Source organism: Poecilia reticulata, unplaced genomic scaffold (assembly GCF_904066995.2).
Source record: "Poecilia reticulata unplaced genomic scaffold, P_reticulata-male-v2 Scaffold_47, whole genome shotgun sequence".
Classification (NCBI taxonomy): Eukaryota; Metazoa; Chordata; class Actinopteri; order Cyprinodontiformes; family Poeciliidae; genus Poecilia; species Poecilia reticulata.
The window spans coordinates 8880-36327 of NW_027675145.1; the positions used below are offsets into that span (position 1 = coordinate 8880).

The window sequence follows — 27448 nt, forward strand, 5'->3', positions numbered from 1 at the left end:
AAGACATGTTGGTGTGTTAGGGTGTCCAACCCCGTTTGGTTTGGATGCAGCAGGTGGGTTGGTGGCGTGGCGAAGTGACCTTTAACGCCGTCTCCTTACGTTGGCCTTGAATCCACAGTTTAAAGCCCAGCTGCACCAAACTCACTAGGTTTGATCCTTGTGGGCCCCTCGACAGGAATCCAGTGTAATTTTTGTGGGCGTGGCCTAATGTCTCAACAGCGCCCCCTTGAAGATTTTAAATAATCAGCCCAAGCCATTCTTTAACCTAGAATTATGAAACTTGGTACACTTGTGTATCGTGTCAGGACCTACAAAAAGTCTCTTGGAGCCATGGTCCAAACCCAACAGAAAGTCGGCCATTTTCGATTAAATTCGCCATTTGCTGTTTTTCATAGACGTCATATTGATCGAACTCCTCCTACAGCGTTTGACATACAGACTTCAAACTCAGTCAGCAGAGAGTTGAGACATTAAAGGTCTAAAGTTATCACAGGAATATTTGTATGACAAAGCATGTGGGCGTGGCTAAGTGCAAAACTTTGACTATTCGCCATAAAACATCAAAGTGAAATAACTTCCACATACAAGGTCACAGCTGCTTCAGACTTCCTATGTCTCACTACTGACCAACCCTCATTACATTTCATGGTCAGATGATGACGTAACCTTAGCTCCTCCCACTTTGAGAGGAAGTCATCTGTTTTTTCTACTGTTGTCTTATTTTACTGAGTAATACATATGGAATTAATCTTCTACACCTGACATAATATTACCTGATGATGAATTGTGATGATGAACTCTGACTCATGGGGCGTGGCCAACTGGCTGTCCTTCGCCATATGCATAAATGTCTCTGAATCAAACACGCATCGTCCGATTGGAACCAAACGGATACGTTTGACCTGTGCTAAATGCTAAAGAGCCATAAGGTTTGAATTGTGATTTTACTCTGCAGCGCCCCCTAGGTTATCCCATCACCAATATCTCCTCTCTACATCGACCGATCTGCACGAAATTTGTGGTGTCCTCAGGGAACCATGCCGAAGTGAACGGTGCGAACTGCCTGGCGGAGGCGGGGCGGCGGTGCTGGGTCCCCGCGGTGGCTATAGGCCGGAGCGGCGCTTGGCTGCTCGGGCCGCTTGAGGCTCCGCGGAGCTTTAATTCTTATTCTTATTCTTCGTAAAATAAATTGGCTTTTGGGGGCTTTATCATATTCAAAAACTCACCAAACTTGGCGGCCGCATAGAGCCCGGTGAAAATTTACGTATTTTAAGGGCCTCGCAAAAATCGCACAAGAAACGGCTCAAGGGCGCCCCTAGCAACTTCAAAAGACCCTTTTCTATTCACTTACTTTATCGTAGAGACTTGAAATTGGTACAGTTGTAGAGCTCCCCAAGACACTCTGAATTTACAATTAATGTCATAGTGCAACTGTCCTAGGAAGTCGGCCATTTTGGATTGAAGTTCCGATTTTGAGCCCATTTTGGCCGTTTACACACGTCGCATTTGATCGAACTCCTCCTAGGGATTTCGATCGATCGGCTTCAAACTCGGTAGATTGTTCATAAGGCATGGCCGATTCAAAGTTATCAATTTGTGAGTTTTCGAGCATGCTGAAGGGTCGTACAGGGGTCAAAGTTCACCGACTCACCAGAATGTAATAAACTGTTAGATCTCCTACAAAAACACTCACAGAGCCACCAAACTTTCTGTGTGTGAACACCTTTGGATGACCTACAACACCCAGTTGTGAAATTTTGAGATTACCTAAGCCACGCCCCCTTAGAACAGGAAGTGTCATGTTTTACTGCGAACGTTCACTATCTGACCCCTTTGACCTAATCAACATGAAACTGTGTCCACAGACAGAAGACATGTTGGTGTGTAAGGTTGTCCAACCCCGTTTGGTTTGGATGCAGCAGGTGGGCGTGGCGGCGTGGCGAAGTGACCTTTAACGCCGTCTCCTTACGTTTGGCCTTGAATTCCACAGTTTAAAGCCCAGCTGCACCAAACTCACTAGGTTTGATCCTGTGGGCCCCTCGACAGGAATCCAGTGTGATTTTTGTGGGCGTGGCCTAATGTCTCAACAGCGCCCCCTTGAAGATTTTAAATAATCAGCCCCAAGCCATTCTTTAACCTAGAAATATGACACTTGGTAAACATGTTTATCTTGTCAAGACCTACAAAAAGTCTCTTGCAGCCATGGTCCAAACCCAACAGGAAGTCGGCCATTTTGGATCAAAGCTGCATTTGCTGTTTTCTTAGACGTCGTATTTGATCGAACTCCTCCTACAGCGTTTGACATACAGACTTCAAACTCAGTCAGCAAGAGTTTAGACAATAAAGGTCTAAGTTATCACAGGAATTTTTGTATGTAAAGCATGTGGGCGTGGCTAAGTGCCAAACTTTGACTATTCGCCATAAAACATCAAAGTGACATAACTTCCACATACAAGGTCACAGTGCTTCAGACTTCCTATGTCTCACTACTGACCAACCCTTATTACATTCTCATGGTCAGATGATGACGTAACCTTAGCCCGCCCACTTTTGACAGGAATCACTGTTTTACTACTGTGTGTCTTATTTTACTGAGTAATACATATGGAATTAATCTTCTACCACCTGACATAATATGACCTGATTATGAAATGTGATGATGAACTCTGACTCATGGGGCGTTGCCAACAGGCTGTCCTTCGCCATATGCATGCAATTGTCTCTGAATCACAAACGCATCTTCCGCTTGGCACCAAACTGGATACGTTTGACCTGTGTTCAATGCTAAACAGCCCAATTGGTTTAAATTGTGATTTCAATCTACAGCACCCCCTAAGTTATCCCATCACCAATATCTCCTCTCTACATCGACTGATCTGCACCAAATTTGTGGTGTGTAGCCGGGAACCATGCCGAACTCAACGGTGCCAACTGCCTGGCGGACGCGCGCCTCAACTGTGCGAAAGGCTACGCGGTGGCAGGCGGGAGTGGTGCTGGATCCCCCGCGGTGGCTATAGGCCGGAGCGGCGCTTGGCTGCTCGGGCCGCTTGAGGCTCCGCGGAGCTTTAATTAGGCCCGAGCAGCTAAGCGCTGCGAAGGCCTATTGTTTTTCGAATGTTTATTATTTTTTTTTTTTTTTTTTTTCTCGCCTCAAATGAATTGCCTTTTTGGGGGCTTTAACATATTCAAAAACTCACCAAAATTGGTGGGCCCATAGAGACTGTGAAAAATTTACGTATTTTAAGGTCCGCGAAAAAATCGCAAAAAAATTGGCTCAACGGCGCCCCCTAGAAAATTTCAAAAGACCCTTTCCTATTCAGTTACTTTATTGTAGAGACTTGAAATTCGGTACACTTGTAGAACTCCCCAAGACACTCAGAATTTATAATTGTTCTCATAGTGTATGTCAAACAGGAAGTCGGCCATTTTGGATTGAATTTGCAAATTTCACCCCATTTTGGCCGTTTATAGCCTTCGCATTTGATCGAACTCCTCCTAGGGCTTTTGATGGATCGGCTTCAAACTTGGTCAGTTGGTTCAGAAGGCATGCCCGATTAAAAGTTATCAAAACGGTGAGTTTTCGTGCATGCTGAAGGGGTGATACTAGGGGTCAAAGTTCACTGACTCACCATAAATAATAAACAGTTATATCTCCTACAAAGAACTCACAGAGCCATCAAACTTTCTGTGTGTGATCACCTTTGGATGCCCTACAAGACCCAGTCATGAAATTTTGAGATCACATAAGCCACGCCCCTTAGAACAGGAAGTGTCATGTTTTATTGTGATCGGTCCCTACCTGACCTCTTTAACCTAATCAACATGAAACTGTGTCCACAAACAGAAGACATGTTGGTGTGTTATGGTTTCCAACGCTGTTTGTTTTGGATGCAGCAGGTGTGCGTGGCGGCGTGGCGAATATACCTGTAACGCCGTGTCCATACGTTTGGCTGTTAATTCCACAATTGTGAGTCCAGCTGCACCAAACTCACTGAGATCGATCCTTATCCAACTCCGGACAGTAATCCAGTGCAATATTTGGTGGGCGTGGCCTAATGTCTCAACAGCGCCCCCTAGAAGAGTTTAAATCATCAGCCCCAAGCCATGCTTTAACCTAGAATTATGAAACTTGATACACATGTGTATCTTGTCAGGATGTACAAAAAAGTCTCTTGGAGCCATGGTCCAAACCCAACAGGAAGTCGGCCATTTTGGATCAAAGCCGCCATTTCCTGTTTTTCATAGACGTCGCATCTGATCGAACTCCTCCTACAGCTTTTGAGATACAGACTCCAAACTCGCTCAGCACACACTTAAGACATGGAAGATGAAAAGTTATCAAAAGAATTCTCGTACATCAAAGCATGTGGGCGTGGCTAAGTGTCAAACTTTGGCTTTGTGCCATGAAATACTAAAATGCAATAACTTCTACTGGAAAAGTGACAACTTCATCAGACTTTCCATGTCTCATTATTGGCCAGCCTTGATCACATTCACAAGGTCATATGATTACATCACCTTAGCCACGCCCCCCTCCAACAGGAAGTCACCTGTTTTTGTCTGCCGGCAGTCTTTCTTTTACTCTGACTCAAATGGGTTCAGTGCTGTGCAAATTGATATAAAATGACATGATGATGAACTCTGAATGTTGCCTGCTAGCTGAAGCATGTGGGCGTGCCTTATTAGCAAATAGCAATGCCAGCCATGGCTACAATCGTCTCTAAATCAACCAGGCTTCATGTGATTTCCACCAGATATTTATGGCTGACTTCAGTGATTCTCTAAAGGATCCTATAGCATTAGATTATAACTTGACTCCACTGCACTCCCTAGGTTAATCAAACAGCTGTATCTCCTCTCTACATTGGCCAAACTGCATGAGATGTTGTGGGCTGCACCAGAGAGCGCTGCTGTAAACACAATGTAGCTAATGTCAACACAAGTGACAAGATAAAGTATCAATGAAGCTGTTCAGATGCACATTCTCCCAAAACTTAAACTGTCATGATTTGTGGTTGTTGTGGTGAGGATGAACACTGAGACCCAGGTGATGATGATTATGTTTATTATAAATTAATAAAGAGAAGCTCAAACACAGTCCAGTACGGGCAACACCGGCAGGAAACTTGCAAACAGCTAATACAGGTAGCCACTGAAACAACTGAACAACAAAGTATTTTAATTACACATTTAGATGTTGCACGCCAGCTGGAGATGGCACCAGCAGCCCTCCCACCCCACTAAGGGACAAGGGAGCAGAAAATGGATGGAATTAGATGTTTACCATTATTCAAATATAACACAATGCCTTTTAAATATTATTTTGTTCTTTACACATCTTTTTGTTGACTGACATGTTCATTTTCATGTGTCCCCAGTGCAGTGTAATAGACTTTTTAATCACTTTTAAACTATATATATATATATATGTTTTTCTTCAATAAGTTGATTGACTGGACTACACCTTATTTTAATATGTAATTTAATCTACTGAAACCATTTTCACATTTGATATTTTCTTCATATTATACATGTCCCAGTACTAACTTTAAACCCTGTTATGATGTTTCATTTCTGCCTTGCTGTGCTAATTGATATAAAATGACATGATGATCAACTCTGTGTATAACTGAGTTTTACACAGACTCAGTTTTGAGTCTGTGTTTTACACAGACTCATTTTGTGTAAAACACAAACTGAGTCTGTGTAAAAGACTCAGTTTTTTACTGAGTTTTTTACTCAGTAAAAAAAAAACCCATCTCTAATGGTGATGTCACCCCCCCCCCGTTTCCAACTGCTGATTTCAAGTGTGCTTCAGCTGAAGCGTAGCTAGCAGCCGAAGCCACATGCTTCGGCTGCTAGCTGAAGCATGTGGGCGTGCCTTATTAGCAAATAGCAATACCAGCCATGTCAACGATCGTCTCTAAATCAACCAGACTTCATGTGATTTCCACCAGATATTTATGGCTGACTTCAGTGAACCTCTAAAGACCCCAATAGCATTAGATTATAACTTGACTCCACTTCCCCCCTTCGGTTAATCAAATAGCTATATCTCCTCTCTACATTGGCTAATCTGCATGAGATGTTGCGGGCTGCAGCAGGGAGCGCTGCTGTAAACAGTGGTGGGAAGTACTGTACTTAAGTAGAGTTTTCGTGTTTCTGTACTTAAGCAGATTTAATAATGGGTTCTTTCTACTTTTACTCCACTACATTTTACAGTAAGTATAAGTACTTTCTACTTCACTACATTTCTACAAAACTGCAGCGTTACTGTTACATCCAAGTCGCGTTGCTCTTTTCTTCCGTTAAAATGTGAAGTTCAGGGATTTAAGGTGGCGACGTAAAATCCCAGCAATAACGTGACGTCGACCGATCTGCACCAAATTTGTGGTGTGTCCCAGGGAACCATGCCGAAGTAACGGTGCGAACTGCCTGGCGTAGGCGCGCCTCAACTGTGCGAAAGGGTACGCGGTGGCAGGCGGGCGGCGGTGCTGGGTCCCCGCGGTGGCTATAGGCCGAAGCGGCGCTTGGCTGCTCGGGCGCGCTTGAGGCTCGCGGAGCTTTAATTTTATTATTATTCTTCTTCCGAAATGAATTGGCTTTTTGGGGGCTTTATCATATTCAAAAACTCACCAAACTTGGCGGCTGCATAGAGCCCGTGTGAAATTTACGTATTTTAAGGTCCTCGCAAAAATCGCACAAGAAATGGCTCAAGGGCGCCCCCTAGCAACTTTCAAAAGACCCTTTTCTATTCACTTACTTTATCGTAGAGACTTGAAATTCGGTACAGTTGTAGAGCTCCCCAAGACACTCAGAATTTACAATTAATGTCATAGTGCAAGTATCCTAGGAAGTCGGCCATTTTGGATTGAAGTTCCGATTTTGAGCCCATTTTGGCCGTTTACAGACGTCGCATTTGATCGAACTCCTCCTAGGGATTTCGATCGATCGGCTTCAAACTCGGTCAGATTGTTCATAAGGCATGGCCGATTCAAAGTTATCAAATTCGTGAGTTTTCGAGCATGCTGAAGGGGTCGTACCAGGGGTCAAAGTTCACCGACTCACCAGAATGTAATAAACTGTTATATCTCTTACAAATAAACTCACAGAGCCACCAAACTTTCTGTGTGTGATCACCTTTGGATGACCTACGACACCCAGTTGTGAAATTTTGAGATTACCTAAGCCACGCCCCCTTAGAACAGGAAGTGTCATGTTTTACTGCGAACGTTCACTATCTGACCCCTTTCACCTAATCAACATGAAACTGTGTCCACAGACAGAAGACATGTTGGTGTGTAAGGGTTCCAACCCCGTTTGGTTTGGATGCAGCAGGTGGGCGTGGCGGCGTGGCGAAGTGACCTTTAACGCCGTCTCTTACGTTGGCCTTGATTCCACAGTTTAAAGCCCAGCTCCACCAAACTCACTAGTTTGATCCTTGTGGGCCCTCGACAGGAATCCAGTGTGATTTTTTGTGGCGTGGCCTAATGTCTCAACAGCGCCCCCTTGAAGATTATAATAATCAGCCCAAGCCATTCTTAACCTAGAATTATGAAACTTGGTACACTTGTGTATCGTGTCAGGACCTACAAAAAGCCTCTGGAGCCATGGTCCAAACCCAACAGAAAGTCGGCCATTTTGGATTAATTCGCCATTTGCTGTTTTTCACAAACGTCGTATTGATCGAACTCCTCCTACAGCGTTTGACATACAGACTTCAAACTCAGTCAGCAGAGTTCAGAATAAAGGTCTAAAGTTATCACAGGAATTTTGTATGTCAAAGCATGTGGGCGTGGCTAAGTGCCAAACTTTGACTATTCGCCATAAACATCAAAGTGACATAACTTCACATACAAGGTCACAGCTGCTTCAGACTTCCTATGTCTCACTACTGACCAACCCTCATTACTTCATGGTCAGTGATGACGTAACCTTAGCTCCGCCCACTTTTAACAGGAATTCACTGTTTTTCTACTGTATGTCTTAGTTTTTACTGAGTAATACATATGGAATTAATCTTCTACCACCTGACATTATATGACTGATGAGAACTGTGAGATGAACTCTGACTCATGGGGCGTGGCCAACTGCTGTCCTTTCGCCATATGCATACAACTGTCTCTGAATCACACACGCATCTTCCGATTGGCACCAAACTGGATACGTTTGACCTGTGCTAAATGCTAAAGAGCCCAAGGTTTGAATTGTGATTTTACTCTACAGCGCCCCCTAGATATCCCATCATCAATATCTCCTCTCTACATCGACCAATCTGCACCAATTTGTGGTGTCCTCAGGGACCTGCCGAAGTGAACGGTGCAACTGCCTGGCGGAGGCGCGCCCAACTGTGCGAAAGGGTACGCGGTGGCAGGCGGGCGGCGGTGCTGGTCCCCCGGTGGCTATAGGCCGGAGCGGCGCTTGGCTGCTCGGGCCGCTTGAGGCTCGCGGAGCTTTAATATTCTTCTTATTCTTCCGTAAAATAAATTGGCTTTTTGGGGGCTTTTATCATATTCAAAAACTCACCAACTTGGCGGCCGCATAGAGCCTGGTGAATTTACGTATTTTAAAGTCATCGCAAAAATCGCATAAGAAACGCTCAAGGGCGCCCCCTAGAACTTTCAAAGACCCTTTTCTTTCACTTACTTTTCGTAGAGACTTGAAAGTCGGTACAGTTGTAGAGCTCCCCAAGACACTCAGAATTTACAATTAATGTCATAGTGCAACTGTCCTAGGAAGTCGGCCATTTTGGATTGAAGTTCCGATTTTGAGCCCATTTGGCCGTTTACACACGTCGCATTTGATCGAACTCCTCCTAGGGATTTCGATCGATCGGCTTCAAACTCGGTGAGATTGTTCATAAGGCATGGCCGATTCAAAGTTATCAAACTCGTGAGTTTCGAGCATGCTGAAGGGGTCGTACCAGGGTCAAGTTCACGACTCCCAGAATGTAATAAACTGTTAGATCTCTTACAAATAAACTCACAGAGCCACCAAACTTTCTGTGTGTGATCACCTTGGATGACCTACGACACCCAGTTGTGAATTTTGAGATTACCTAAGCCACGCCCCCTTAGAACAGGAAGTGTCATGTTTTACTGCGAACGTTCACTATCTGACCCTTTGACCTAATCAACATGAAACTGTGTCCACAGCAGAAGACATGTTGGTGTGTCAGGGTGTCCAACCCCGTTTGGTTTGGATGCAGCAGGTGGGGTGGCGGCGTGGCGAAGTGACCTTTAACGCGTCTCCTTACGTTTGGCCTTGATTTCCACAGTTTAAAGCCCAGCTGCACCAAACTCACTAGGTTGATCTTGTGGGCCCTCGCAGAATCCAGTGTGATTTTTGTGGGCGTGGCCTAATGTCTCAACAGCGCCCCTTGAAATTTTAAATAACCAGCCCCAACCATTCTTTAACCTAGAATTATGAAACTTGGTACACTTGTGTATCTTGTCAAGACCTACAGAAAAGTCCTTGGAGCCATGGTCCAAACCCAACAGAAGTCGGCTATTTTGGATCAAAGACGCCATTTGCTGTTTTTCAGAGACGTCATATTTGATCGAACTCCTCCTACAGCGTTCAGATACAGACTTCAAGCTCAGTGAGCAGAGTTGAGACATTAAAGGTCTAAAGTTATCACAGGAATTTTTGTATGTAAAGCATGTGGGCGTGGCTAAGTGCAAACTTTGACTATTCGCCATAAAATATGAAAGTGACATAACTTCCACATACAAGGTCACAGCTGCTTCAGACTTCCTATGTCTCACTACTGACCAACCCTCATTACATTCTCATGGTCAGATGATGACGTAACCTTAGCTCCGCCCACTTTTAACAGGAATTCAGCTGTTTTTTCTACTGTATGTCTTATTTTTACTGAGTAATACATATGGAATTAATCTTCTACCACCTGAAATAATATGACCTGATGCATGAACTGTGATGGATGAACTTTCTGTCTCATGGGGGCGTGGCCAACTTTCTTCCTTCGCCATATGCTATACAATCTGTCTTGAAATCACAACGATCCATCTTCCAATTGGCACCAAACTGGATACGTTTGACCTGTGCTAAATGCTAAAGAGCCCAACGGGTTTGAATGGTGATTTTACTCTACAGCGCCCCCTAGATTATCCCATCATCAATATCTCCTCTCTACATCGACCGATCTGCACGAAATTTGTGGGTGGTCCTCAGGGAACCATGCCGAAGTGAACGGTGCTAATGCCTGGCGGAGGCGCGCCTCAACTGTGCGACAGGGTACGCGGTGGCAGGCGGCGGCGGTGCTGGGTCCCCGCGGTGGCATAGGCCGGAGCGGCGCTTGGCTGCTCGGGCCGCTTGAGGCTCCGCGGAGCTTAATAGCCGAGCAGCTAAGCGCTGCGAAGGCCTATTGTAATCGTGCTGTAAATTATTATTCTTATTCTTCCGCCAAATGAATTGGCTCTTTGGGGGCTTTATCATATTCAAAACTCACCAAACTGGCGGCCGCATAGAGCCCGGTGAAATTTACGTATTTTAAGGTCCTCGCAATAATCGCACAAGACGGCTCAAGGGCGCCCCTAGCACTTTCAAAAGCCCTTTTCTATTCACTTACTTTATCGTAGAGACTTGAAATTCGGTACAGTTGTAGAGCTCCCCAAGACACTCAGAATTTACAATTAATGTCATAGTGCAACTGTCCTAGGAAGTCGGCCATTTGGATTGAAGATCCGATTTTGAGCCCATTTTGGCCATTTACACACGTCGCATTTGATCGAACTCCTCCTAGGGATTTGATCGATCGGCTTCAAACTCGGTGAGATTGTTCATAAGGCATGGCCGATTCAAAGTTATCAAATTTGTGAGTTTTCGAGCATGCTGAAGGGGTCGTACCAGGGTCAAAGTTCACGACTCGCCAGAATGTAATAAACTGTTTATCTCTTACAAATAACTCACAGAGCCACCAAACTTTCTGTGTGTGATCACCTTTGGATGACCTACGACACCCAGTTGTGAAATTTTGAGATTACCTAAGCCACGCCCCTTAGAACAGGAAGTGTCATGTTTTACTGCGAATGTTCACTATCTGACCCCTGTGACCTAATCAACATGAAACTGTGTCCACAGACAGAAGACATGTTGGTGTGTCAGGGTGTCCAACCCCATTTGGTTGGATGCAGCAGGTGGGCGTGCGGCGTGGCGAAGTGACCTTTAACGCCGTCTCCTTACGTTTGTCCTTGAATCCACAGTTTAAAGCCCAGCTGCACCAAACTCACTAGGTTTGATCCTTGTGGGCTCCTCGAAGGATCCAGTGTGATTTTTGTGGGCGTGGCCTAATGTCTCAACAGCGCCCCTTGAAGATTTAATAATCAGCCCAAGCCATTCTTTAACCTAGATTATGAAACTTGGTACACTTGTGTATCGTGTCAGACCTACAAAAAAGCCTCTTGGAGCCATGGTCCAAACCCAACAGAAAGTCGGCCATTTTGGATTAAATTCGCCATTTGCTGTTTTTCACAACGTCGTATTCGATCAAACTCCTCCTACAGCGTTTGACATACAGACTTCAAACTCAGTGAGCAGAGACTTCAGACATTACAGGTCTAAAGTTATCACAGGAATTTTGTATGTAAAAGCATGTGGGCGTGCTAAGTGCAAACTTTGACTATTCGCCATAAAACATCAAAGTGACATAACTTCCACATACAAGGTCACAGCTGCTTCAGATTCCTATGTCTCACTACTGACCAACCTCATTACATTCACATGGTCAGTTGATGACGCAACCTTAGCTCCGCCCACTTTTACAGGAAGTACCTGTTTTTTCTACTGTATGTCTTGTTTTTACTGAGTATACATATGGAATTAATCTTCTACCACCTGAGATTATATGACCTGATGAGGAACTGTGATGATGAATCTTACTCATGGGGGCATGGCCAACTGGCTGTCCTTCGCCACATGCATACAACTGTTCTGAACACACACGCATCTTCCGATTGGCACCAAACTGGATACGTTTGACCTGTGCTAAATGCTAAAGAGCCAACGGGTTTGATTGTGATTTTACTCTACACGCCCCCTAGACTATCCCATCATCAATATCTCCTCTCTACATCGACCAATCGCACCAAATTTGTGGTGTGTCCTCAGGGAACCGTGCCGAAGTGAACGGTGCGAAGTGCCTGGCGACGCGCGCCTCAACTCTGTGACAGGGTACGCGGTGGCAGGCGGGCGGCGGTGCTGGGTCCCCCGCGGTGGCTATAGGCCGGAGCGGCGCTTGGCTGCTCGGGCCGCTTGAGGCTCCGCGGAGCTTTAATTATTCTTCTTATTCTTCCGTAAAATAAATTGGCTTTTTGGGGGCTTTATCATATTCAAAAACTCACCAAACTTGGCGGCCGCATAGAGCCTGGTGAAAATTTACGTATTTTAAAGTCATCGCAAAAATCGCATAAGAAACTGCTCAAGGGCGCCCCCTAGAAACTTTCAAAAGACCCTTTCCTATTCACTTAGTTTATCGTAGACACTTGAAAGTCGGTACAGTTGTAGAGCTCCCAAGACACTCAGAATTTACAATTAATGTCATAGTGCAACTGTCCTAGGAAGTCGGCATTTGGATTGAAGTTCCGATTTTGAGCCCATTTTGGCGTTTACACACGTCGCATTTGATCGAACTCCTCCTAGGGATTTCGATCGATCGGCTTCAAACTCGGTGAGATTGTTCATAAGGCATGGCCGATTCAAGTTATCAACTGTGAGTTTTCGAGCATGCTGAAGGGGTCGTACCAGGGGTCAAAGTTCACCGACTCACCAGATGTATAAATGTTAGATCTCTTACAAATAAACTCACAGAGCCACCAAACTTTCTGTGTGTGATCACCTTTGGATGACTACGACACCCAGTTGTGAAATTTTGAGATTACCTAAGCCACGCCCCTTAGAACAGGAAGTGTCATGTTTTACTGCGAACGTTCACTATCTGACCCCTTTGACCTAATCAACATGAAACTGTGTCCACAGACAGAAGACATGTTGGTGTGTCAGGGTGTCCAACCCCGTTTGGTTTGGATGCAGCAGGTCGGCGTGGCGAAGTGACCTTTAACGCCGTCTCCTTACGTTTGGCCTTTATTTCCACAGTTTAAAGCCCAGCTCCACCAAACTCACTAGGTTTGATCCTTGTGGGCCCTCGTCAGGAATCCAGTGTGACTTTTTGTGGGCGTGGCCTAATGTCTCAACAGCGCCCCTTGAAAATTTAAATAACCAGCCCAAGCCATTCTTTAACCTAGATTATGAAACTTGGTACATTGTGTATCTTGTCAGACCTACAGAAAAGTCTCTGGAGCCATGGTCCAAACCCAACAGGAAGTCGGCTATTTTGGATCAAAGACGCCATTTGCTGTTTTTCAGAGACGTCATATTGATCGAACTCCTCCTACAGCGTTTCAATACAGACTTCAAGCTCATGAGCAGAGTTGAGACATTAAGGTCTAAGTTATCACAGGAATTTTTGTATGTAAAGCATGTGGGCGTGGCTAAGTGCAAACTTTGACTATTCGCCATAAAACATCAAAGTGACATAACTTCACATACAAGGTCACAGCTGCTTCAGACTTCCTATGTCTCATACTGACCAACCCTCATTACATTCTCATGGTCAGATGATGACGTAACCTTAGCTCCGCCCACTTTTTAACAGGAATTCAGCTGTTTTTCTACTGTATGTCTTATTTTTACTGAGTAATACATATGGAATTAATCTTCTACCACTTGACATTATATGAGCTGATAATGAACTGTGAGGATTAACTCTGACTCATGGGGGCGTGGAAAAACTGGCTGTCCTTCGCCATATGAATAAAATTGTCTCTGACTAAACACGCATCTTCCGATTGGAACCAAACTGGATACGTTTGACCTGTGCTCAATGCTAAAGGACCAATAGGTTTGAATTGTGATTTACCCTACAGCGCCCCTAGATTATCCCATCATCATATCTCCTCTCTTCCACCACCTGACATAATATAACCTGATATGAACTGTGAGGATGATTTCTGTCTCATGGGGCGTGGCCAACTTTCTGTCCTTCGCCATATGCATACAACTGTCTCTGAATCACACATGCATCTTCCAATTGGCACCAAACTGGATACGTTGACCTGTGCTAAATGCTAAAGAGCCCAACGGGTTGAATGGTGATTTTACTCTACAGCGCCCCCTAGATTATCCCATCATCAATATCTCCTCTCTACATCGACCGATCTGCACGAAATTGTGGTGTGTCCTCAGGGAACCATGCCGAAGTGAACGGTGCGAACTGCCTGGCGGAGGCGTGCCTCAACTGTGCGAAAGGATACGCGGTGGCAGGCGGGCGGCGGTGCTGGGTCCCCGCGGTGGCTATAGGCCGGAGCGGCGCTTGGCTGCTCGGGCCGCTTGAGGCTCCGCGGAGCTTTAATTATTATTAGGCCCGAGCAGCTAAGCGCTGCGAAGGCCTATTGTAATCGTGCTGTAAATTATTATTCTTATTCTTCCGCCAAATGAATTGGCTCTTTGGGGGCTTTATCATATTCAAAAACTCACCAAACTTGGCGGCCGCATAGAGCCCGGTGAAAATTTACGTATTTTAAGGTCCTCGCAATAATCGCACAAGAAACGGCTCAAGGGCGCCCCCTAGCATCTTTCAAAAGACCCTTTTCTATTCACTTACTTTATCGTAGAGACTTGAAATTCGGTACAGTTGTAGAGCTCCCCAAGACACTCAGAATTTACAATTAATGTCATAGTGCAACTGTCCTAGGAAGTCGGCCATTTTGGATTGAAGATCCGATTTTGAGCCCATTTTGGCCATTTACACACGTCGCATTTGATCGAACTCCTCCTAGGGATTTGATCGATCGGCTTCAAACTCGGTGAGATTGTTCATAAGGCATGGCCGATTCAAAGTTATCAATTTGTGAGTTTTCGAGCATGCTGAAGGGGTCGTACCAGGGGTCAAAGTTCAACGACTCGCCAGAATGTAATAAACTGTTATATCTCTTACAAATAAACTCACAGAGCCACCAAACTTTCTGTGTGTGATCACCTTTGGATGACCTACGACACCCAGTTGTGAAATTTTGAGATTACCTAAGCCACGCCCCCTTAGAACAGGAAGTGTCATGTTTTACTGCGAATGTTCACTATCTGACCCCTGTGACCTAATCAACATGAAACTCTGTCCACAGACAGAAGACATGTTGGTGTGTTAGGGTGTCCAACCCCGTTTGGTTTGGATGCAGCAGGTGGGCGTGGGGGCGTGGCGAATTGACCTTTAACGCCGTCTCCTTACGTTTGTCCTTGAATTCCACAGTTTAAAGCCCAGCTGTACCAAACTCACTAGGTTTGATCCTTGTGGGCCCCTCGACAGGAATCCAGTGTGATTTTTTGTGGGCGTGGCCTAATGAATCAACAGCGCCCCCTTGAAGATTTTAAATAATCAGCCCCAAGCCATTCCTTAACCTAGAATTATGAAACTTGGTACACTTGTGTATCGTGTCAGGACCTACAAAAAAGCCTCTTGGAGCCATGGTCCAAACCCAACAGAAAGTCGGCCATTTTGGATTAAATTCGCCATTTGCTGTTTTTCACAAACGTCGTATTTGATCAAACTCCTCCTACAGCGTTTGACATACAGACTTCAAACTCAGTGAGCAGAGACTTCAGACATTACAGGTCTAAAGTTATCACAGGAATTTTTGTATGTCAAAGCATGTGGGCGTGGCTAAGTGCCAAACTTTGACTATTCGCCATAAAACATCAAAGTGACATAACTTCCACATACAAGGTCACAGCTGCTTCAGACTTCCTATGTCTCACTACTGACCAACCCTCATTACATTCTCGTGGTCAGATGATGACGTAACCTTAGCTCCGCCCACTTTTTACAGGAAGTAACCTGTTTTTTCTACTGTATGTCTTGTTTTTACTGAGTAATACATATGGAATTAATCTTCTACCACCTGAGATTATATGACCTGATGAGGAACTGTGATGATGAACTCTTACTCATGGGGGCGTGGCCAACTGGCTGTCCTTCGCCACTTGCATACAACTGTCTCTGAAACACACACGCATCTTCCGATTGGCACCAAACTGGATACGTTTGACCTGTGCTAAATGCTAAAGAGCCCAACGGGTTTGAATTGTGATTTTACTCTACAGCGCCCCCTAGACTATCCCATCATCAATATCTCCTCTCTACATCGACCGATCTGCACCAAATTTGTGGTGTGTCCTCAGGGAACCGTGCCGAAGTGAACGGGGCGAACTGCCTGGCGGAGGCGCGCCTCAACTGTGCGAAAGGGTACGCGGTGGCAGGCGGGCGGCGGTGCTGGGTCCCCCGCGGTGGCTATAGGCCGGAGCGGCGCTTGGCTGCTCGGGCCGCTTGAGGCTCCGCGGAGCTTTAATTATTCTTCTTATTCTTCCGTAAAATAAATTGGCTTTTTGGGGGCTTTATCATATTCAAAAACTCACCAAACTTGGCGGGCTCATAGAGCCTGGTGAAAATTTACGTATTGTAAAGTCATCGCAAAAATCGCATAAGAAACTGCTCAAGGGCGCCCCCTAGAAACTTTCAAAAGACCCTTTTCTATTCACTTACTTTATCGTAGAGACTTGAAAGTCGGTACAGTTGTAGAGCTCCCCAAGACACTCAGAATTTACAATTAATGTCATAGTGCAACTGTCCTAGGAAGTCGGCCATTTTGGATTGAAGTTCCGATTTTGAGCCATTTTGGCCGTTTACACACGTCGCATTTGATCGAACTCCTCCTAGGGATTTCGATCGATCGGCTTCAAACTCGGTGAGATTGTTCATAAGGCATGGCCGATTCAAAGTTATCAAACTCGTGAGTTTTCGAGCATGCTGAAGGGGTCGTACCAGGGGTCAAAGTTCACCGACTCACCAGAATGTAATAAACTGTTATATCTCTTACAAATAAACTCACAGAGCCACCAAACTTTCTGTGTGTGATCACCTTTGGATGACCTACGACACCCAGTTGTGAAATTTTGAGATTACCTAAGCCACGCCCCCTTAGAACAGGAAGTGTCATGTTTTACTGCGAACGTTCACTATCTGACCCCTTTGACCTAATCAACATGAAACTGTGTCCACAGACAGAAGACATGTTGGTGTGTCAGGGTGTCCAATCCCGTTTGGTTTGGATGCAGCAGGTGGGCGTGGCGGCGTGGCGAAGTGACCTTTAACGCCGTCTCCTTACGTTTGGCCTTGATTTCCACAGTTTAAAGCCCAGCTGCACCAAACTCACTAGGTTTGATCCTTGTGGGCCCCTCGTCAGGAATCCAGTGTGACTTTTTGTGGGCGTGGCCTAATGTCTCAACAGCGCCCCCTTGAAGAATTTAAATAATCAGCCCCAAGCTATTCTTTAACCTAGAATTATGAAACTTGGTACACTTGTGTATCTTGTCAGGACCTACAAAAAAGCCTCTTGGAGCCATGGTCCAAACCCAACAGAAAGTCGGCCATTTTGGATAAAAGCTGCCATTTGCTGTTTTTCAGAGGTGTCGTATTTTATCGAACTCCTCCTACAGCGTTTCAGATACAGACTTCAAACTCAGTGAGCAGAGAGTTCAGAGATTATAGGTCTAAAGTTATCACAGGAATTTTGTATGTCAACGCATGTGGGCGTGGCTAAGTGCAAAACTTGACTATTCGCCATAAAACATCAGTGAAATAACTTCCACATACAAGGTCACAGCTGCTTCAGACTTCCTATGTCTCAATACTGACAAACCCTCATTACATTCTCATGGTCAGATGATGACGTAACCGTAGCTCCGCCCACTTTTGACTGGAAGTTACCTGTTTTTTCTACTGTATGTCTTATTTTTACTGAGAAATACATATGGAATTAATCTTCTAACACCTGACATTATATGACCTGATGAGGAACTGTGATGATGAACTCTGACTCATGGGGGCGTGGCCAACTGGCTGTCCTTCGCCATATGCATAAAATTGTCTATGAACTTAACACGCATCTTCCGATTGGAACCAAACTGGAAACGTTTGACCTGTGCTAAATGCTAAAGAGCCCAACGGGTTGAATTGTGATTTTACTCTTCAGCGCCGTCTAGATTATCCCATCATCAATATCTCCTCTCTAAATCTACCGATCTACACCAAATTTGTGGTGTGTCGCCAGGGAACCATGCCGAAGTAAACGGTGCGAACTGCCTGGCGGACGCGCGCCTCAACTGTGCGAAAGGGTACGCGGTGGCAGGCGGTCGGCGGTGCTGGGTCCCCCGCGGTGGCTATAGGCCGGAGCGGCGCTTGGCTGCTCGGGCCGCTTGAGGCTCCGCGGAGCTTTAATTGTTTTTGTATTCCTGATTAGTTTAAATGGATTACAATGTTTCTTCATAGCACAGTCTTACATTTTCCCCTTGTTTTTGATTTCTGTTATAGAATTTAAGCTTCTCCAAATTTTATAGATTTGATTGCACTGTATTATAATATTAGTCTGCATTAGCAAAGAGGAATTGTTTTGAATTTTAAATTGCTTTTCATTAGTCCAAATTATGTTAATTGAGATTTTTTATTTGAGGAAGAAAAATAAACTATTTTTCAATAGTTTATTAAATGCAGTTTACCAATTGTTAGAAAGTTATTGTAGATGATATTTGATCAATGAAAGTATTTCACAATCACTTGTACTTTCAATTATGACTGTTTTGAAATTTACAATCATGTGTTTTGTTTTGGTCACATGCATGATGGAATGATAATTTCCACATCAACAAAGGACATTGTAGCAGCTTTAAGTAAAATTATTTCCTTTTTTATACACATTACAACTGCAGAATTAGTTGTCATGTATTTAATATGTGACTGTCTTCTTCAAATATTTGTAATTTTTTTGTTTCAATTTTTAAGTTTTCTTTTGATGTTTTCTTTGCTTTAAACTTGTTTAGAAACTAAGAATGCTTGATATGAAGCATTTAGATTGATGTAATATTTTCCATATCAGTTCAATAAGATTTATTTATGGTGATGTTCAATTAAGTATTAGTGTTAATTGTAAAATATGTTTAAGAGTGATTTTTTTCTCTTACAGTATCATTGTAGCGACCCGACAGCTTCTCGGGAGACTGTAAAAGAAGCATACATGAGGCTTTTCAGCTCAGTCTGGAAACTCTGGAAAAAAAAGGCGAGGCAGCTCAGAGCCACAGAGAAAAGGGCCAATTTTCTGCAGACACAATTTGAAGATGTGTCTAAAAAGTTGATGGCTGCAAATTTGAAGATAGACATTTTGGAAGGTTGTTCCACTTTTTACACTGAAGGTAGGTATATTTATAATATATCATTTAAAAGGGCAATTCCACTTAATTTTTCACTACAGTCTATATCTTTAATCCACTCTATTTTAAAAACTACTACACCTAAAGACTTGAAACTTTGATAGGATTATTCTCTGCTTCAACCGGAATGAATAAAGCCATGCTTGTGATTTGTGAAACCTCTTTCACAAATCATTTTGATTGAAGCTTAGAATAAACGTGTCCAAGTTTCAAGTCTTTAGGTGTAGTAGTTTTTAAACTAGAGTCAATTAAAGATGCGGACTCTAGTGAAAAATTAAGTGGAGCTTTTGGAAGCTAAAAATGGAAACCAACTTCAGCTTTGTTCATTTTAGCAGATAGTTTGCATGTACATTTTGTGAGGCTTCTTATCAGAGCATTCTAGTTTTCTGCACATTCTTCCTGCTAAGTTGTTATTTTGTAAGATATTTGTGCCATAATTTGAGAACCAATACTTTCAATTTGAAAGCAAGATTGTATTTTTTTAATTATATATATATATATATATATATATATATATATATATATATATATATATATATATATATATATATATATATATATATGCTTGTATTCCAAACTTTCTTTGTGTCGTTTTGCAGAACTTTGTGCTCATCATAAAAATATCCTCTGCTTTCTTTTTGAACAAAGGTGTAAATGTTGTGTATTGGGTGTCTTTGTTTCCTTCTAACGTGTGTACCTGTGTGTTGATTGCCATAAATGAAGAGTATACAGTTTCAGGTTGGCTTGATATTATATCATCACTTTGTTGTAACAGAGTTTATTAGATTTCTGTTATCAATCAGTAGCAATTGATGTTGGGTATTTAGTTTATCATGGAGCAGAAAGCAGAAGCTATTGTTTCTTCCTACATCTATTGAGTGGTGCAGGTTGCCACATTCACCCATTCACAGCTTAACTGGTGCTAAAAGGAAACATGCATCCAGTACACTGTTTTTGATTCACTGAACGGTTGTCAGGTTATTGTGTTTTTTTTGTTTCAAAAGCAAGCAGAAAATATTTTGTAAGTAAGTATGAGTAGGAGGTTGAGGAGCAAGGTTTGAGTCCAAACACTACAAGTTTTGAGATGAAATATATGAAGTCCTCCAGGTGCTCCAGGTTTTTCTTGCTGTCAGTTTAACTTTGTTTTCTAAAATTCTCCTTTGGTGTGTTTATGATTGTGCTTCCTGTCTGTGATGCACTGTGACAGACTTTTCTAGGGCATATCAGTATTTTCTAGTCATTTTATTGCTCATGGTGTGGATTGTCCTAAGAATTTAATTATTTTACTATATTCAGTTTGAAATGCTAAATGTGTTTTGATATTTTTTTCATGTTAAATCTTTCAGAAAAAGAAGATGCTGTCACTCAGACAGAGGAGCAGCCAGCTGGGGAAGAGGAGGAAAATATGAGCTGGGCGGACGACAATTGATTTCTTTTTTTTTTTTTAAGTTCATGTCTTTTGTAAAAATATTTTTACATTTATAAAGATTTTAGTTTGTTCATTTTTTCAAAATATTTTTATTAAAGAAGAGTTTTTACTTTGTTAATGGATTAATTTGACATTTTTCTTACATGATAAAACAAGAAGACACTTCTTGTGGTAAAGGTACTCTTCTGTGAAGTTGAGTTAAAATTTAATGGAAGGACTAAGTAGAATTTTAGCAGATAAAATTTTGATTCAACTCTCTGTTCTCTTACAACAGAGCTGAGTTGTAAGGGAAGATTTTAGTTGTATTCTTGTTATCTATTTTTACTGTTGAACAACATGGATGATGGCTAATTGTGTCAATCCCAAGAACCAACATCAGAATTTATTATAGCAAGGATTTTGAGGAGAGAGAGGGTTGAGGATTATGGTGTAGGAACATCTGGAAAGTTACATCCAATACACACATAACAAGCAAGAGGGTAAGACACAGAAATAACTTTCTGAATGAATAGGCTGTTCTCAGAGTGCTGTATCAAGAAACCTCAGTGGGAAGGAAAAAGTGTGGCAGGAGATGCTGCACAATGAGAAGAGGTGACTGGACCCTGAGGAAGATGGTGGAGAAGGTCCGATTCCAGACTTTGGGGAAGCAGTGGACCGAGTCTGGAGTAGAAACATTCAGAGCCACCGAGCACAGGCGTTTGCAGGAAATGGGCTACAGGTGCTGCATTCCCCAGGTCAAAGGTCAAGCCACTTTTGAACCAGAAACAGGCAGAAGCGCCTGACCTTGGCTACAGAGAAGCAGCACTGGACTGTTGCTCAGTGGTACAAAGTACTTTTTTAGGATGAAAGCAAATTTTGCATATCATTCGGAAATCAAGGTGCCAGAATCTGGAGGAAGACTGGGGAGAAGGAAATGCCAGAAGTCCAGTGTCAAGTACCCACAGTCAGTGATGGTCTGGGGAGCCATTTCAGCTGCTGGTGTTGGTCCACTGGGTTTTATCAAGGGCAGGTCAATGTAGCAGCTATCAGGAGGTTTTGATTAAATCTAATTCTTAATTCAGATATGTAGAAATATATTATTGAGTATTCATAATTATGTTTAAGATGGTTTAAGTTATAATAATCTACATTTCTCTTGTAACATGACAGAAGAGGTGGTATTATTTGAGATATCTTGAAATGAATAGTAACTTAAAAATGAAATGTAAGAAATCTTTAATTATTGTTTTTACTAGTTGTAATGTAAATTCAAATATCTTAACCTTTTTGAATAGTAAAAATTTACTCTTTTCTAGAATATAAATTTGTAGAAATCAATAATTCCAGATACTTACAGAAAATCCCATATATGTTAAAGTGGTTTGCCATAAAACAACATTCTGCAGGCAAGTGTTTGGATAGCTTAATGGCAGCACAGAGGGATTTACAGGTCATTTTTAATTTAGATATTAAAAATGTAATTACAACTAGTCATATGCATTTTCACATGTTTTAAAGAAAAATGTATTATTTTTTCAAGTCAAAATGTATTTGTAATTATTGATACTTAGACTAAACCGAATTTATGTTAAATTGGCTTGCCATAAAGCTTAATATTCTGCAGGCAACTGTTTGGACAGCTTACTGGCAGCACATAAAAGCTTAAATGCAACTCTTAATTTAGATATTAAAATGTAATTGTGAATAATCATAAGTATTTCGAGTTATTTTAAATAAAAATGTAGTTTTGTATAGTCAAAGTGCACTTTTAGATATCTGGAATATAATTAGTTATAGTTGGACAAAACAGAATTTAGATTAAAACGGCCTGCCGTATCGATGTTTATGCTTTTATCTTCAGAGATGGCGCCGAGCCACTGCGTAAGACGTAAACGTCCCACGACGTCATACGCAGTGAGGTTGGTTCCAAAGCGGTCATTGGTTGAATTACATTCATCTTTGTATCTTTTAAACCCATTGGTTGATTGGCTTCTCTAACGTTCTGCGGACAGTGAATTGAATCAGTCTTTCACAGACCCACTTTGAGCACACTTGCCGTACTCAGAGTTTTCAACCAACCTTCCAAACGTTAGGAGACGTGTATTGGAACAGCTATCAACCATATTCCGCTGATTCACTGATTGCAGGAAGCTATTTCCGTCGAGGTAAGTTTTTTTAAATATGTTTTATAAAAACGTTATGATGTTGAGTTTGTTAAAATACAGCTTTTTATTATGGTCAAAATATGAGGTACTGCACAATTATGTAGCCTTAGTGTAGCTATTGTCATTTCTGCTGCTAACGTGAATAATTATAAGCCTGGAATAGTTCCTAAACGTTACGTTACGATATGGACTGATGGTAAGCTTCCCGCGTGAAAATATGTTTCACCTGTGTCGGGAGCGCGCTTTGCAGCCAGAAGGGCAGATCGTTAATTTTCATGGTGCTGATCGATTTTTCTGTAAAACAACTCATATTATCATGTCAAAGTTGTAACATTTAGTTTAATGGGCAGCTGCTATTTAAAAAAGAAGCAATAACAGATTTGTAAAATAACTAAATGAGGTCTTGTGTGGAGGTCTTCTAAAGCCGTTTTCGCACATCACGGAACGGGTTGAAAGTAGGACCGACCGTCTTTGCATTAGAACTTCCGATCTGGTTCCACCGAACTCCTTGGAACCACAAGAGCTGAGGTTCCAATCGGACAGAACAAGCGGGGCTGCTTAGAATCAGCAGCTAATTGGTTTACAGCCAGTCGTAGGTTGTTTTGCAGTCAGCCGTTGATCGGTTCTAGCAGGCTCTCACTAAACTGTTTTTACTGTATTTTGTAAAGAGCGCTCTTTTTAATTCATTGTTAATATTTTTATTATTATTTTTAATTTGCGATGAATTCTTCTCAATATTCTGCTGTTACTTGGTCCTATGATGAGATATTTTTTTCCTCCGCTCGCTTACTCCCTGATGAACAAATACAGAAGCTAGATCGGTCAACAAGCAATCAGTTTTCCGCCGCATTTTTTTCCAGAGTTATTAGGGGAAACCATATATTTTAGCTGACTGAAATAATCTGTTACCCCTCTATTTCATAGGAACAAATTAATTTTACAGCAAGTCTTTAACTTTGTTTATTCCTCTCATCAATAAGTCCAGACAATTTAGTAACATTTGCTCTTTATTTACCAGTTATGAGGAGGGAACCATATATTTTAGTTGCCTGAAATATGTTCTACCTAAAAAAAATTAGGCTATTTCAGGTGGCTAAAATACTTGGTTCACCCTCATAACTTTGTCAAATAAAGAGCAAATGTTTTCAAACTTGCATGATTTGATGTTAATGATGAAAGGAATAAACACAGTTATATACTTGCACTCAAAGATGTACTTTCATATCTGCAGAAATGTGAAAGGTGTACTCACTTTTATGATGCATTATAAAATGTATATTGCTATGATTATCAATAAATATGAATTCTTTCCACTGAATTCTTTCATGTTGAAATGTAGATGCCTCGAGGAAAGTCCCATCGCCGATCCGAAGCTGCAAGAAGAAGGGTAGAAGCAGTTCGAATTGGGCGTGTAGGGATACCCAATGCCTCTAGTGATTTTGTTTCACGTGAGTGTTTAATTATATTATTTTAAATTGAATGCCTTATTTGTATTTCACTTGAAGTATCCAGAGTACATATTTTATATAAATTTTTATATATTCTTTCATTTATGTTTTTTAATAGGGCGTGGCACCGGCTGGCGCCATTCTGTGAATAAATGGCCAGCTAGTGAAGTGACCAACCACTGTCACAAGCTGGTCATTCCTGAGGGTTGCCCTGATAAGAAAGTAAGTACAATCTGCAATGATTTCAAATAGAATATGTAGGCATAGTTTTTATGTTTCTGTGTTTTGTACTATTTTAGTTTGTCCTTCTCATCGGAGCGTCCCATTTGCGGTCCTTTGCGGACGGCATTGTTAAGATGCCAAGTGGCTGCTTACAGTTTGGCTTCATGTCTACCCCTGGAGCCTGTGCAGCTGACTTGCGTCTTGAGGTAATGAAAGCCAATGTACCTCGGGAGCCTGACGCTGTCTGCATCATGGCTCCGTCAAACAACCTTACGGCCAGTCGCCATCCAGAAGAAGCCGGACAGGAATTTGAGCGGTACCTGTTGACCGTCTGTAGTCGTTGGCCTAAGGTGGGCACTGTTGTTGATTAAAAACCAGTGTTTCTCAATCCCAGTTCACAGATACCACTGCTCTGCATGTTTTAGAAATTTCCCTTCTGCTACACATATAAAGCATGCAGAGCAATAGTCTTTGAGGACTGGAATGTAGAAACAGTGATATAAACATCAAGTTTTTAATGGGTTATTATTTTCCTAGGTTTTTTGAATATAAATTTTAAATCGGTTATTTATTCTAGGTGTTTTGTACCGGCTTTGTCCCTCGTTTGACTGAGTCCAGAGAGAAGCAGAACTTGTTCCAGCAAGAATTCCACCGCAGGTCAGCAAAGCTAGGTAGGTATTAAAATATTTCTAATCATGTTTTTGTCTGGTACATGTATTGCAGCTATTTTCATGTTATTGGTGTGTCTGGGACATGTATTGCAGCTATTTTCATGTTATTGGTGTTTGCAAAATGTAATTTTATTTTTTCATTATGTTTTCAGGGATTCCCTATTTTTCCACTGCTGACCACTTTCCTCTGGACCGTCTCACTCTGTGGTGCCGTGATGGTGTAAGTACATTTTCATTTTAAACACAGTAAGCAACAAATTTGCATTAATATGAAGTGTTAATTTGATCTCTGATTACTGTTTAAATGTGCAGATCCACCTTAGCGACGACCACGGGATGCACATCCTCAGGAATCTGATTTGGAATGCTGGCTATCAGTTCCTGGAGTTGTCAGCACCAAAGCCACTGGTGCAGAGTCAGGCAACTCGTCCGTATAAACCGAGGTTTGTGCCCCGTGTGGTAGTGAAGGGAGTGGAGAGTCCTCGTCGTTCTCCTCCTTCTCCACACCCTTCTGAGTGGACACTCGTGAGATCCGGCAGGAAGGTATTGATCTTTTATTGGCTTGCAATGAAAGGTGTTCCTTTAACTATTGATAGTCATCCTAAAAGTCTAATATGTGCTCTACCTTTACAGAGGAACCACTCGGGGGAATTGGACTCTTTCTCTGATTCACCCAAGAAAAGAGTGGTTCATTACCAAGTTTGTGAAGCTTGTAGCTATTCATGAAATGTAATTGTCAATGTCACTGGTATCTTAATAATTCAATTTTTGCTTTTATAGAGCGATGGGACTCCTGTGGTTTTGAAGGAATGTTTCATCCAATTAAATCCTGTCCGTTTCTCACCCGATATCTTGGTTGCCATGGAAACAGTCTCTCCATCGGCTCTTCCAGATGTTCACACAGGCACCGAGGTAATTTTCAGAATACTCCAACTGCTAACATTCTTAGTGTTTTATTTTATAAATAACACAAACTCTCAATATTCTTTGCGGTGTTGTAGTCAAAGCCTGTGGAACATAAAAAGAAACCAGCTGTCCCAAAGAGAAGGCGTGTGACACGGGAGGTTTGTACAAGCATAAGCTAATTTAATATTTCTGGTACAGATTACTTTATTTAAGTGTTTGTTTCTTTATTTTTCTTTTAGGTTTCAGTTGCATCACGTGTGTCTCCTGTCAGAAGTGTTGAATGTGTGCCGTCTGAAAACACTGTAAGTGTTTTTCACATTAAGGGTAAATGTGTAATTTGTAATGAATTACTAAGTGTTTTATTAAAAACATTTGACATTGCATCTTTGTTGATTTTGTGTCAAATCAGCTTGATATGTTTTTGTGTCATTTATTTGTAGGTCAAGTTTACGCTGCAACCTGCTTGTCCTTGGGAGGCGTCTGACCGTCCTGGTGTGGGGTGCGTCTGTCCTTTGGAGGTTCCTGCTGGCCAGGGGGTTTGTATATTGTGCTCTGCAGTGTGTATTAATAAATAAAAAATGTTGTGTGAGTGTTGTTCTTTTCAGTCTACAATTTTCATAACGTAATTACAATTTTCTAATTTTTGACATTTCAAATGTTGTTGGAAGTTTATTCTTTTGCAGTAACAATTTGGTATCTTTCCTGTTGTAAATACTGAGTTAATTTATCAGAGGAGGTGGTATTTTTCTGTAAATGAGTGGTTCAGAGCACAAACAATGTTGTTAGCTCCTCTGCTAGCATGGATATCGCATCCAAGAGCTACATCTACTGTGTACAATTTCCAAATCTTTCTTAGGTTTTTTGACAATACTCTTAGTAACATCATTGTAGTTTTAACATTAATTCTTTAGGAGGAATTTAAATAGATTCTACTTCAATTTGATTGTTTTCTAGTTTTTTATAAAAAGAATAAAAGTATCAAAATAAATGCAGACAGCAGTAAAAATAATTACATTTCTCTACAGCACCCTCTGATGGTTCACAGAAAAAATATAGCAGGTTATGTAATCTCATGGAAATCCATAAGTGTGCAAAAGAACTAGTTTAAAATTAATTTACTTAATTCTTAACATTTTAGTGTAATACAATTCAGAGCAAAAATAATGTGGTTACCTTTTCTGCTAGCATGAATATCTAGAGGAAAAGCATTTTTGTATTTAGCATCCTGCAAGTAACATAACAAAGGAAATCTGGTGGGGTAGCATGCTCAATAAGTTTCAGTATTATAAAAAA

The 27448-nt window shown here is 42.0% G+C and overlaps 1 protein-coding gene across 1 annotated transcript; it reads left to right on the top strand.

The window, feature by feature from the left end:
• The first annotated feature begins 21407 nt into the window (after positions 1 to 21407).
• Positions 21408 to 26639, top strand: LOC145550441 (uncharacterized). Its single transcript, XM_081604383.1, has 12 exons — positions 21408 to 22908; positions 24248 to 24356; positions 24475 to 24578; positions 24656 to 24928; positions 25156 to 25249; positions 25402 to 25469; positions 25562 to 25792; positions 25883 to 25948; positions 26030 to 26161; positions 26251 to 26313; positions 26395 to 26494; positions 26596 to 26639. Exons 2-12 carry the CDS (start codon positions 24248 to 24250, stop codon positions 26637 to 26639), a joined length of 1284 nt encoding a protein of 427 aa, XP_081460509.1. The 5' UTR covers positions 21408 to 22908.
• The last annotated feature ends 809 nt before the right edge of the window (positions 26640 to 27448 follow it).

Bases quoted from the DNA above. Each gene is read 5' to 3' on its own strand.
- LOC145550441 (XM_081604383.1), top strand. From the start codon at position 24,248: ATGCCTCGAGGAAAGTCCCATCGCCGATCCGAAGCTGCAAGAAGAAGG. The intron at 25,949-26,029 runs GTTTGTGAAGCT...TTGCTTTTATAG, and splicing joins AAAGAGTGGTTCATTACCAA to AGCGATGGGACTCCTGTGGT. The intron at 26,162-26,250 runs GTAATTTTCAGA...GCGGTGTTGTAG, and splicing joins ATGTTCACACAGGCACCGAG to TCAAAGCCTGTGGAACATAA.